Here is a 12,456-nt window from a genome sequence, read left to right as displayed (position 1 = left end):
GTAACACTATTTACTGATGATGCCACTTTCACTTAGGACTTTGCTTAACACCTGCTGTATTTGGGATTCTAACAGCTGTGCCTCTGCTACCAATTAAAACTGGACACTTGTGAAATGGAATGTTTTATTCTAATTAGTCTATACTACCCATTTCCTACAATATTTACTGTTTCTCTTGAAACACCCTTTATGAATCCAATGGTTAATGCTGGAAAATAGTTCATAGGTGCAAATAATATCAAATCAAAGGATTTCTTTTACAGAGTATAACCATTCATCCAACAATTAAGTCAACTGTGATCTAGCTTCAATAGTTTACACAAGTTGTGTGGAAGATAAAAGATTGACTCTGACTCCCTGGAAGTTACACACCATCAATAGAAAAGGATGTTATCATCAAGCTACTAGAAAATTTTGAATGACAATATTTTGACAGCAACATTGGTATTATTCTGTAATGCTAATTCCTTGTTCATTTGTTTATGTCACTGCTCTCCAATAATATTATGTGGGTTCACAATGTCACTACACTTACTTCTGCTGTTGAATTATGTTACTTCATGTATTCACACCTTTCTTACTACTTTTCTTCTTCGGTAGATAATAGTACTTACTTAAAGAAAATAAAACCATCAGCAAAAAATGCACAGGCAATAAATAAATGTGTATATAATTATACATACACTGTCCTGAAAAAGTAAATAATTCTGTATATAAGTGAATTTATAGTAAAAATGAGGGAAACTATCAAAGGATAAGGAGAATGTGTTGTTTTATTGCTTCCTGTGTATAGCACACTGGCATTGCTTCAGGAATATGTGAAGGAAACTTTTAAGCAAAGTGCACTGCTCCTCCAGAACAAGTTGAACTGCACCTTCAGAACAGGTTGGAAGCTCTCATTGTCCAAGCAACCATATGCTAATAGCTCTACATTCTCTCTTGAATTTTGGGTTGGGAAGTTTGAATTCCATTAACACCAATACGGAAAGATTTTGCCATCTTAACCTGGAATGAGCAATTTCTCCATAGTCAATATTCTGAAGGGATACAAATCTTATAAGAATTTGGCTGAAAAGCAACTTTATATGTTCAGACATTTTCAACAAAAGCAGGCAGCAATATTACTTAGGTTTCAATTTGCACTTTTGGCACTGAAGGTATGAAAAGGCTATCATGCTAAATTATATATAGTGAGTAGTTATTTGCCCACAAAGGTGAAATGTAAATAGATCAGCAACTCAGTTTCTTGGAAGTGAACTTCGAAATTATGACCATTCTGTCTTTAAAAAACTGTCAGACGTACTTAGTGAAAGTGCTACCTATCATTAAAGTTAGTTTTTCTTTAACTTTATGTAAATGCTCTTTTTTCTCCTCAGAGTAATGGAAATAAATGATGCACAATATTGAATAACTAAAATGTAAATGATAGTGATATATATTTTTCCAGTATAACACCAAAAAGCAATGAAATAAGACAAAAATCAAGAATGAAAAAAATAAATAAAAAACAAAAATGACAAAATTCTTCTTAAAGCGCGCGCGCGCGCGCGCGCACACGCACACACGCACGCACACACACACACACACACACACACACACACACACACACACACACACACACACACACACACACACACACACACACACACAAAGAAATCTATTCTTAATATCTGTAAAATATGATCTTCATTTCTTCTTCCTTGTGCTTTTCAATGTATTTGAACGAACGGCTTCCGAAGTAAGCAAAACTGAAACCTCTCCTTCTGATTCGCCATTTTGTTTCCATTGCTTCGTAGGTAGAACTGTACGGCCTGGAACAAAATAAAAAGGAAGTTCCAATTCCAGTTCCACATCTTCCAACACATTAAGGGGGGGCGTAGGAGAAAATGGATGTGTTTACATAACCTAACACAGTTTTTGGTGTTTGAAAGATAATAGAACCAAATTTTACACCTTAGGTAATTACGTTATGGGCTGCATTCTGGAATTTTTTCCTCAAAAAATTTGATCATGGAATGGTTGGAAATTTTCGCAACACATGCTATCACGCAAGGAACATTTTCACAAAAATTACTTTACTTACAACTTTCATATTGTGGTAGATAATTCTTAGCAATCAGATAAGCAAATGTGTGGAACAGTTTTTTAATATCAGTTTTAGAGCTCCTACAATTTATTTCAAAAATTTTGTTTCCAATGGGCCCGCAGCTAGATATGTCATGTAAACACATTATGAATTAAGTCAAAAAAGCTGCTTCATTTTTGAGATGTTTATTTAATCATGACAGACCTGTTTCAGCACTACTGCCATCATCAGGCGATCTGAAAGTAATGGTTTTATTATATACTATTTTCTAGGGCAGACGGTAGCCTCAAGGAAAACTGTCAAAAAATGTAACATGATCCTAACAGATTATGAAAGAAATGGCTCTGAGTACTATGGGACTTAACTTCTGAGGTCATCAGTCCCCTATAACTTAGAAGTACTTAAACCTAACTAACCTAAGGACATCACACACATCCATGCCCGAGGCAGGATTCGAACCTGCGACCGTAGCGGTCGCACAGTTCCAGACTGTGATTATGAAAAAAAATAGTGTATAGTAATGAACCCTAGACCACCAAGGCTACATGGACAACCCAAAATACATAAACCATTAGTTTCTATCCACCGAGTGGTGAATAGCATTGATAGCGCTACACATCTCGTTAGTCAAAAACTAAACAACATACTAAAAAAAAATATTATAAATACAAGACAAACTATATGATAAGAAACTCAAGATCATTAGCAAAAAACTACAAGACATAAAATTACCAACAAATGGAAAACTTATATCCTTCAATATAACAAACCTCTACACTAACATCCCAGTCAACAAAATAATAATCATAACTGAAAATAATTTACTACAATATAGGAAAACTTCAGTAATTGGCACTAAAGAAATTATAGAATTACTCAAATTGATACTAGATCAAAATTACTTCTTGTTTAATGAAAAATTCTACACACAAACTGCAGAAACTATACCAGATATATTCTTAAATTCATTAGAAGAAAAACTTTTCAACACACACCCATTATTTAAAAAAAATTTATATTGCGATAGATATGTTGATGACACCCTAATGCTACTTGATAGAAATACCACAGACATCCAGCTAATACACAATGCACTAAACGCACTACATCCAAAAATTAAATTTACAATGGAACTAGAAAACAACAAAGTGATAAACTTTCTAGACCTTACCATAAAAAAAAAGTTGAAAATCCACACAAATTCGATATATACCAAAATCCTATCACAACAGATAACATTATACATGCTACTTCGTGCCACCCAAAAGCACATAAATATGCCTACTTTCATGCCACGATCAATAGGATAATAAACCTCCCACTAGAACAAGAAGCAATATATAAAGAAATAAAAAACTTTAAAATATGTGGCACTACAGAATGGTTACAACCCAAAATTGGTTCAGCAGATATATGACAAAAATACCACACCATTAAAATCAAATATATGTAATAAAATAACACATCAGCGAGAAACGCACACCAAACAAAAATTCACATATATACCGATTTGGCATCAATAGGTCATATCGATCACATAAAGCATGATCTTTGAACTCTAACTGCTCTGACGAGCCGCCATGTTAATGTTCCAGTCAGCCTTTGTACCTTCTACAGTGTACACGTGTATCTTTCTTTGTGCTGAAATATATGTACGTATAGACATTTATGGAACAGTTTGTTTCTTATACAGTTATCCGTATTCGTGTTTCCTATATTGGTGACCCCGACATGATTACATCTTCCGCGACTTCCGTGCCAGCCGTGTGGAATCAACAGGTTTCACATTCGATGCCATGGCTGCCTCACCCAATGTTTAATACGAGGATTTGGAGGCTCAGCTACTACTACCAGGCCACTCTAATCCCCTGCCAACGGTTGTTTCACCGCTAACGGACAGCAATTCGCGGTCTCCAACAGAGTTAATCTCAAACTTTGCAGCTCGACAACAGCCGAGTGTTATGCTGTTAGCTCAAACAATGGACTCGGGTTTCGTGTCGCCAGACTGTGCATGCAAACATGTGAAAGGTGAAGTGGACAATTTCCAGAATCGGGCAATGATCGATCGCTCGTGTAGTGTTCAAAGGGACCCAAATTCGCACACGTGCTTTGATCCACCACGTGCCGCAACATTGGTTACAGTAGTGCCAAGTGCAACGCTGCCATTAGTGCAAAACGCACACGTGGTCAACTGCTATCAAGCTATGTCAGTTTTGCCTTCCTCACAATTTAATAACCGACATTTTTATACATCAAGTTCGCCAGGCTCAACCACCAGATCTGTCACCCAGTTTCTCGATCACGTGGGTTTGAGCACACCCGACGGCGCTTCGCCATCCAGGAATGTTGTACCACAACAATGTGACCGCCAGCAGGTTTAACCAGTGATTTATGGTCCTACCACAAGGGGTGTGTTTCCGATGTGCACAGAAAACTCTCGCTGTTGCCACACCAAGTGCCAGACCACCGTCCCCCCTGACCTCTCCCCCCCCCCTCCCTCACTCACTCACTCACAGGGGGTGTCCCAGTTCCGACCATACAGCCACTCACTCTCACGGTACCGGCCATGCCTGCTGTGTCGTGCTTCCGTGATTCATCAAGGACATTGCAACTGGCCGTTGTTCGGGACTTGACCCAGTAGTGTCGGGTTACAGGACAGTCTATCCTACCACTGGACAGCAGGCCTTCCCAAATACGCTGAACCCCCCCCCCCCCCCCCGCCATCCTCCTTGGCAGTCTGCTGAAGCTATTTCCTTTATACTTCGTCTTTAGTGGACTGAAACTACACCAGTTCCACATTTCTTCTGTGAACTGCTCATCGTCTTAGCTTCACAATCATCATTCGCTGAATTATGTTGACTCACTTGTAGCAACTGTTTATTCACATGTAAATGGCGAGCTTTAGCCACTTTCTTAAACACTTTATCACTATATCTTAGCATTTTAAACGGTAAATCATACAAAAAAGCTTGAACACAGTCTTAATTCTCACACTGACAGCAGAACTGAAATGTTTATACTTCTGCACCACAGACACTAACAGCTGCCAAAGATAGCAAGCGGAAGGCAAAGATAACACGATGTAAATGGGTCCACAGTGTTCTATACTCTTCCGATGATTTTATGATAGCAGGAAGTAATGAAACATAGCAAACAAGAAGAGTGTCGTCTAGAAAAGTGGATGTGGTACTGTGCAGTAATTGAAACAAGACAGCTTTTTTTTATCATTTGTAGTTCGAATTAATCTATGAAAATTGGAGACAATATTTCTAACATGTTACAGAACTATCTGGTGGCAAATTTTTTTTTGTCATTTTTGACTAATTTTGCCTGTGTCCTCCCTTAAATTATTTTAAATGGAAAAAAATAGTAGCAATAAATTCTTATCAAATCAAATTTGTTTTGTAGATGCAAAAACTGCCACATTGGTGTACTGATGCTCTACAGTTTCAAACTGCAAGAAAATCCCTCTCTCATGACAGATGCAATTGCTTGAATGGTTCCGATATGAAATCTAGTTTCCAAAGAGGTGATGCAAAAATTTAAAAGTCGCTGGACAACTTCATGTAGATTATCAGGAAGGAAACTCGCGCAGTCCTTGAAAATACTTCATAGAATGTCTCCAATATAAATCCAAGCATTATCTCTTTCCCACACCATTATTATCTATCTCATTAACAACACAACCCCCTATGATGTCAGCCTTTGGTACACCTATGGCCACCAAACCACATGCCTTTCTGTTGTGCAACTGTCCATATGGAGAAAACCTTACTTTTCCCTGTAAACATCTCAAGTTCTACACATGGTTTTTACATGTAGACATCTTATTTTTGATCGTCTGGCTCAATTCTTATGCATACACAGGTCCTCATTAATTTCATTTTGCCATTCATAAATTTGAATGTTACAGTTGGCCTCTGGCAGCTTCATGCAATTTGTTTCACAGCAATCGTAGTGTAACATTCCTCAAAATAGGAATGCTTTATTAGATAGCTAAGTTATTACTGTTACATTTTAAGCTTACAACAGAAAAAGCTGCTTATCTTATCACTTGTGATGTTACTCTTTGTGAAGTCACTTGATTTATCAAGCATAGGTAACTGATTTACGAATGTAATTTTGAATAATGTGCTAAACTGTATGACTTTTCTTGTTCAACAATTTTACGAATGTAGTAAAGTGTTCTGTGGTCAACAAATGATTACAATTTCAGAGAAATTTGATTGATTTATTCAAGAGAAAGGGCTTCACAATTTGAGTAAGTCAATACTGTGTTTGTTTACCTCTGACCCTTATGCAAACAGTTATTCAGCTTGGCACTGATTGATAGAGTTGTTGGATATCCTGAGTGATATTGTGCTAAATGCTGTGGAATTGGCATGTTAGATCGTCAAAGGGCCACACCAATAATGTTGCAAATATTATCAATTTGGATAGAGATACACAACCTTGCTGGCCAAGGTATGGTTAACTTAATAAACATTTGGAGCACAAGCAACAAACAATATGGACTTTTCCTGCATGTTAGCTTTGTGAATGTATTGAACAGCAGTTTAAGTTGTTTCATGGTACCATTTCTGCAACTTACGAAACACATGGGTCACAATTAACAAAAATTATCATACGTCACCATTTGTTACAATGGGCGAGCACAAAGGCAAGCAGTAGAAACTGTCGCCATGTACAGGTGAGCATTAGCTTGCTGAAATACAAGCCCAGGATGGCTTTTCATGAAGGGCAATAAAACAGGGCATAGAATATCGTCAATGCACCACAGTGCTTTACATGTACCATGAATGACTACCACAGAATTCCTGCTAGGAAAGAAATGGCACCCCAGACCACCACTCTGGGTTGTTACGCCACACGGTGGGCAATAGCCAGGTTGATATCCTACTGCTGCTGGGGCTGTCTCCAGACAAGTCTTCGACAAGGAACCTCATTGACTAGAGTACGGTTGTCTTCAGTGAAGTGGCCCGCTTCAAAAATGAACACTAATGACCAGTGAAGATGTGTCTGCAAATGCCCCAGACAGCGGTGGGATACCAACCTGACTGTCGCCCACCATATGGCTTGACAATCAGGAATGAGGGTCTGGGATGCATTTCTTTTCACAGAGGACCCCTTTGGTTGTTATGTGTTGCACCATTACAGCACAGAGGTATGTTGACAATATTCTATGCCCCATTTTGTTGCCCTTGATGGCAAGCCATGCTGGGCTTATATTTCAGAAAGATAATGCCCACTTGCACAGGGCGCGAGTTTCTACTGCTTATTTTCATGCTTTGGCCAGCAAGGTACCGGTTCTCTCCCCCATTGAGAACATCTGGAGCATTATTGGCAGGGCCCTCCAACTGGCTCAGGATTTTTATGATCTAACACACCAATTGGACAGAATTAGGCACAATATCCTCAAGAGGACATTCAAGAACTCAATCAATCACTGCCAAGCCTAATAACTGCTTGCTCAGAACCTCATGATTACACTAACCACCCTGTGTTTATGGATTCTCATGAACAAAATCTGCATTAAACAGTCATATACACTGCTACAGAAAACTTAAGGATGAGATAGATAAAGTAACATAACATATTTATTACTAGGTGGCAATGAATGAACATGCGGGTACATGTTACAGATGTCTACTAGTCATTCACAGGAAGTTGGATGTCACATGGTGTGAGGTCAGCATGACTACAGCGTCAGATGGGACTGGCACGGTGGTGGTGGTGGTGATTACAACATGGCATGGACACAACATTTGGAAGACTTCACATACGGAAGAATTATCAGAAAACTGGATGAAGGACAAAGTGTGAAGAGTGTAGCCCAGGAGTTTGATCTTGCTCATAGCATTGTTTCACGTGTGTGGCGTGTGTTCCAAACCACAGACACTGAAGGAAAGGAACAGTTTTCCAGGGTCAACTACAACAGCAGATGACTGCTGGATCACCCCATGTCAAAATGCCGAATTTCAGAACATTTTCCTGCTTGATCATCATGGATTTTGTTGAAATTTTATGTGAATATTCCCTCATGTCCCCAATAAACCTTGTTGCAGTTTAACATTCGCTAAAACAGTACTGCCTGGGGTACAGTCACTTGTTTGACTCTACGTGCGACCTCGCAGAGCGAGCACGGATTTTAGTTGTTATATCTCAGGCAATATTTTGTGGAAAGAAATTAAAGAAAATTGGCTGTCTTTTATGACTTCATGCATTCCTTAACAGTAATTTATGTATCACCTTCCAATACTGAATAAGTGAAGTGAAAATTGGAAGATTTTGTAAAAACATCAATAATGAGGTATTTTTTACCCGATTTCACAGAAAACTGTGTTCTATAAAATTTACCAAGCTGGGCTCATTAGGAAGACCATGGTTTTAACTACCAAAATAGTTTATTTGATTACACAATGTTAGATAATTTGAATCAAAGTTGGTTGTGAAAATCCCAGTACGAAGAAATGTAAATTTCGGGTTCTTATATCTCTTAGAGTAAACGCATGCGGGCATGAAACTTACCACATAACACACTGTTAGTACAAGGATGTGGAATAAAAAATTTCATCCACCTGGTATTCTTCAATAATCAACAAATTAGTCAAAAAGATGATGGTTTTTATGAAAAGGTGAAAATAGGAAATACTTGACACTTCCTTTTACACATGCTGCTTTCTGTGAAAGCTTCAAACTCAGGCTCATCTGAAATGTGTTTTAAATCCCCCCAAAACACTGGTCTGAATTTCCAACATGCACTAACAATGATATATAAACTGAGACAAACTAGTTGGAAAAATTGTGCTGTGAATAAAATTTTAACTTTGGCTTCATATATCTCATTGATTAGAGGCATGATAAACAAGACACACTGGACAACAACAACTTAGCAACATAAGGTTTTCCAGTATAAAAAATTATTCACGCATTGCTTTCTGAATTTCTATAAAATCAACTCGAACTTGTTTTTCAAGGAAATAACAAAAATAGATCAAATTCAATTTGCTGTTAGAAAATCTGTTTTCCACAAGTGATTTCAATCTAATCACATGTTTTCAAGTATTCAGAAAATTGCATTTGATTTTCCAATGCGCACTAACAATACCTGGAAATTTGAAGAAATGTGTCACAGCAGCAGACTACATTGCAGCAACCTATTGTGCATGTTTCGTTGCATGAGGTTTTTACCTTTATAGTTACAATTAATACCAAACTACACTCCTGGAAATGGAAAAAAGAACACATTGACACCGGTGTGTCAGACCCACCATACTTGCTCCGGACACTGCGAGAGGGCTGTACAAGCAATGATCACACGCACGGCACAGCGGACACACCAGGACCCGCAGTGTTGGCCGTCGAATGGCGCTAGCTGCGCAGCATTTGTGCACCGCCGCCGTCAGTGTCAGCCAGTTTGCCGTGGCATACGGAGCTCCATCGCAGTCTTTAACACTGGTAGCATGCCGCGACAGCGTGGACGTGAACCGTATGTGCAGTTGACGGACTTTGAGCGAGGGCGTATAGTGGGCATGCGGGAGGCCGGGTGGACGTACCGCCGAATTGCTCAACACGTGGGGCGTGAGGTCTCCACAGTACATCGATGTTGTCGCCAGTGGTCGGCGGAAGGTGCACGTGCCCGTCGACCTGGGACCGGACCGCAGCGACGCACGGATGCACGCCAAGACCGTAGGATCCTACGCAGTGCCGTAGGGGACTGCACCGCCACTTCCCAGCAAATTAGGGACACTGTTGCTCCTGGGGTATCAGCGAGGACCATTCGCAACTGTCTCCATGAAGCTGGGCTACAGTTCCGCACACCGTTAGGCCGTCTTCCGCTCACGCCCCAACATCGTGCAGCCCGCCTCCAGTGGTGTCGCGACAGGCGTGAATGGAGGGACGAATGGAGACGTGTCGTCTTCAGCGATGAGAGTCGCTTCTGCCTTGGTGCCAATGATGGTCGTATGCGTGTTTGGCGCCGTGCAGGTGAGCGCCACAATCAGGACTGCATACGACCGAGGTACACAGGGCCAACACCCGGCATCATGGTGTGGGGAGCGATCTCCTACACTGGCCGTACACCACTGGTGATCGTCGAGGGGACACTGAATAGTGCACGGTACATCCAAACCGTCATCGAACCCATCGTTCTACCATTCCTAGACCGGCAAGGGAACTTGCTGTTCCAACAGGACAATGCACGTCTGCATGTATCCCGTGCCACCCAACGTGCTCTAGAAGGTGTAAGTCAACTACCCTGGCCAGCAAGATCTCCGGATCTGTCCCCCATTGAGCATGTTTGGGACTGGATGAAGCGTCGTCTCACGCGGTCTGCACGTCCAGCACGAACGCTGGTCCAACTGAGGCGCCAGGTGGAAATGGCATGGCAAGCCGTTCCACAGGACTACATCCAGTATCTCTACGATCGTCTCCATGGGAGAATAGCAGCCTGCATTGCTGCGAAAGGTGGATATACACTGTACTAGTGCCGACATTGTGCATGCTCTGTTGCCTGTGTCTATGTGCCTGTGGTTCTGTCAGTATGATCATGTGATGTATCTGACCCCAGGAATGTGTCAATAAAGTTTCCCCTTCCTGGGACAATGAATTCACGGTGTTCTTATTTCAATTTCCAGGAGTGTATATTGCGTTGGTCCATGGTGACATTGTCGTTACTGGTTCATAAACATGAACCGGCAATCTCATCACCATATGGGTCACACCTGATAGCTGTGAAATACAACCCATGAGTTGGGTTTTACATCTACCATAGCACATGCAAATGTGCATTGATCACAATTGTGATTATGTTGAAAACTAGATGCAAGTCCAGCCTTTCGATCAATGTGACATTCATTGCCAGTAAATGTGTTTCCCATGTAGGGGGAACAAACTGGAGACATTTTCTGGACACACCTCAGAGAAAGCTGTATGTTGAATGGTAGTTTATGTTGGAAAACCTTGTTCTGTTAATTTACTGTGTCCAAATTTCATGTTTATCGTGCCTGTAGTCAACGAGATGTAAGAAGCCAAAGTTAAAACTTTATTCCAGATAGTAGTCACCTGCTCAGACTCGGTCTGAGTAGTGATTCTGGATGTACTCTCACATGGCAAGAGGTAGGAACATGTAGTGCTTCCAGGAACATTGTCAGACATGATTGTTTTCATGGTCCAGGTATTATGGTGTGGGGAGGCATAATGTCGCATGGGCATAGTGATCTCCAAATCTTTGAACAGGATACACTCACTGGTCAAGATAATTCTGACACTGTACTTTTTCCCTCTGTGTATCTTTTCTGGGTGCATATTCAGCCCTGACTTCAGTTTTATGGATGACTAAGTGTGACTGCATTGAACAGCCCAGATGGAGTAGCTCTTGGAATGAGAGGATATCTGTTGAACGGACTGGCTTGCTTGTTCCCAGACTTGAGCATGCATTGAATGTCTTTGGGAGATGTGTTTCAGCATGTCTACATGCACCAAAGACCATTCAGCAATAGTCGATTGCATGATGGAGAAATGGAATGCCCTACCACAAGAACGCCTACCAACCTTGTGGCCAGCATGGGAGTACATTGCACAGCATGCATTGCCATCCAAGGTGCTCACATAACCTATTAAGAACCATGTCCTGCCTTCTGTAATGTCCAGGAGACCATTCTGAATCATGGTGTAACTATTGTCTTTGAACAACAGTGTCACGTCATTCTGCATTTCTTCTGCACATACTGCAACAGTTCTTTTTATGTATGAGCCAACTTTCATCAGTCTACATTACTTGGCAGTGGCACATCATTCAAAAGCTACTTTTGTCTTAAGTTTTGCACACGAGGTTGGCAAGGCGTTCTTGTCAACTGCAAGTGACATGGACACACGAATAGTAGTATATACAAGCTACTTCGAATCCGTTATTAGGTGTGGTATTGTTTTTTGGGGTAACTCGACAAACTTAGTGCAGATACAAAAAATACAGAAAAAAAAAATCATAAGAAATATGTGCACTGCAAATCACAAAGAACCATGTCGACCATTATTTAGAAAACTTACAATATTAACTCTGCCATCCTTATACATATATGAGATTATTATATTTTTGTACACCAGACATGAATTATTTGAGGGAAACCATTTTGTCCATTCACATGATACCAGAAACAAAGAAAATTTTATGATCCCCACCCACCGCCTCAGACTATATGCCCAGAGACCTTAATACATGGGAATGAAAATTTGTAATAAATTAAAAGGGAACAAGTTAATGCAGATGAATTTAGGTTCACTTAAAGGAAAGCTATACGAGGTACTGACACTGAAGTGTTATTACTCAGTGGATGAATTCATGTGGGACAAACTGGAAATTTGAGATGGGT

The 12,456-nt window shown here is 40.4% G+C and overlaps 1 protein-coding gene across 1 annotated transcript in view; it reads right to left on the bottom strand.

Annotated features, from left to right (window-relative positions):
• Window positions 1–1,466: 1,466 nt before the first annotated feature.
• LOC126249214 (uncharacterized) overlaps window positions 1,467–12,456 on the bottom strand; it is a 255,126-nt gene continuing 244,136 nt past the window's right edge. Inside the window, exon 13 of the mRNA XM_049950868.1 lies at window positions 1,467–1,811. Within this exon, the coding sequence (XP_049806825.1) occupies window positions 1,687–1,811 (125 nt within the window). The 3' untranslated portion in view covers window positions 1,467–1,686. The remainder of the gene's footprint in view (window positions 1,812–12,456) is intronic.

Source organism: Schistocerca nitens, chromosome 3 (assembly GCF_023898315.1).
Source record: "Schistocerca nitens isolate TAMUIC-IGC-003100 chromosome 3, iqSchNite1.1, whole genome shotgun sequence".
NCBI lineage: Eukaryota > Metazoa > Arthropoda > Insecta > Orthoptera > Acrididae > Schistocerca > Schistocerca nitens.
Note: the sequence above shows the minus strand (reverse complement) of the source record. Positions and strands in the feature narration are given on the sequence as shown.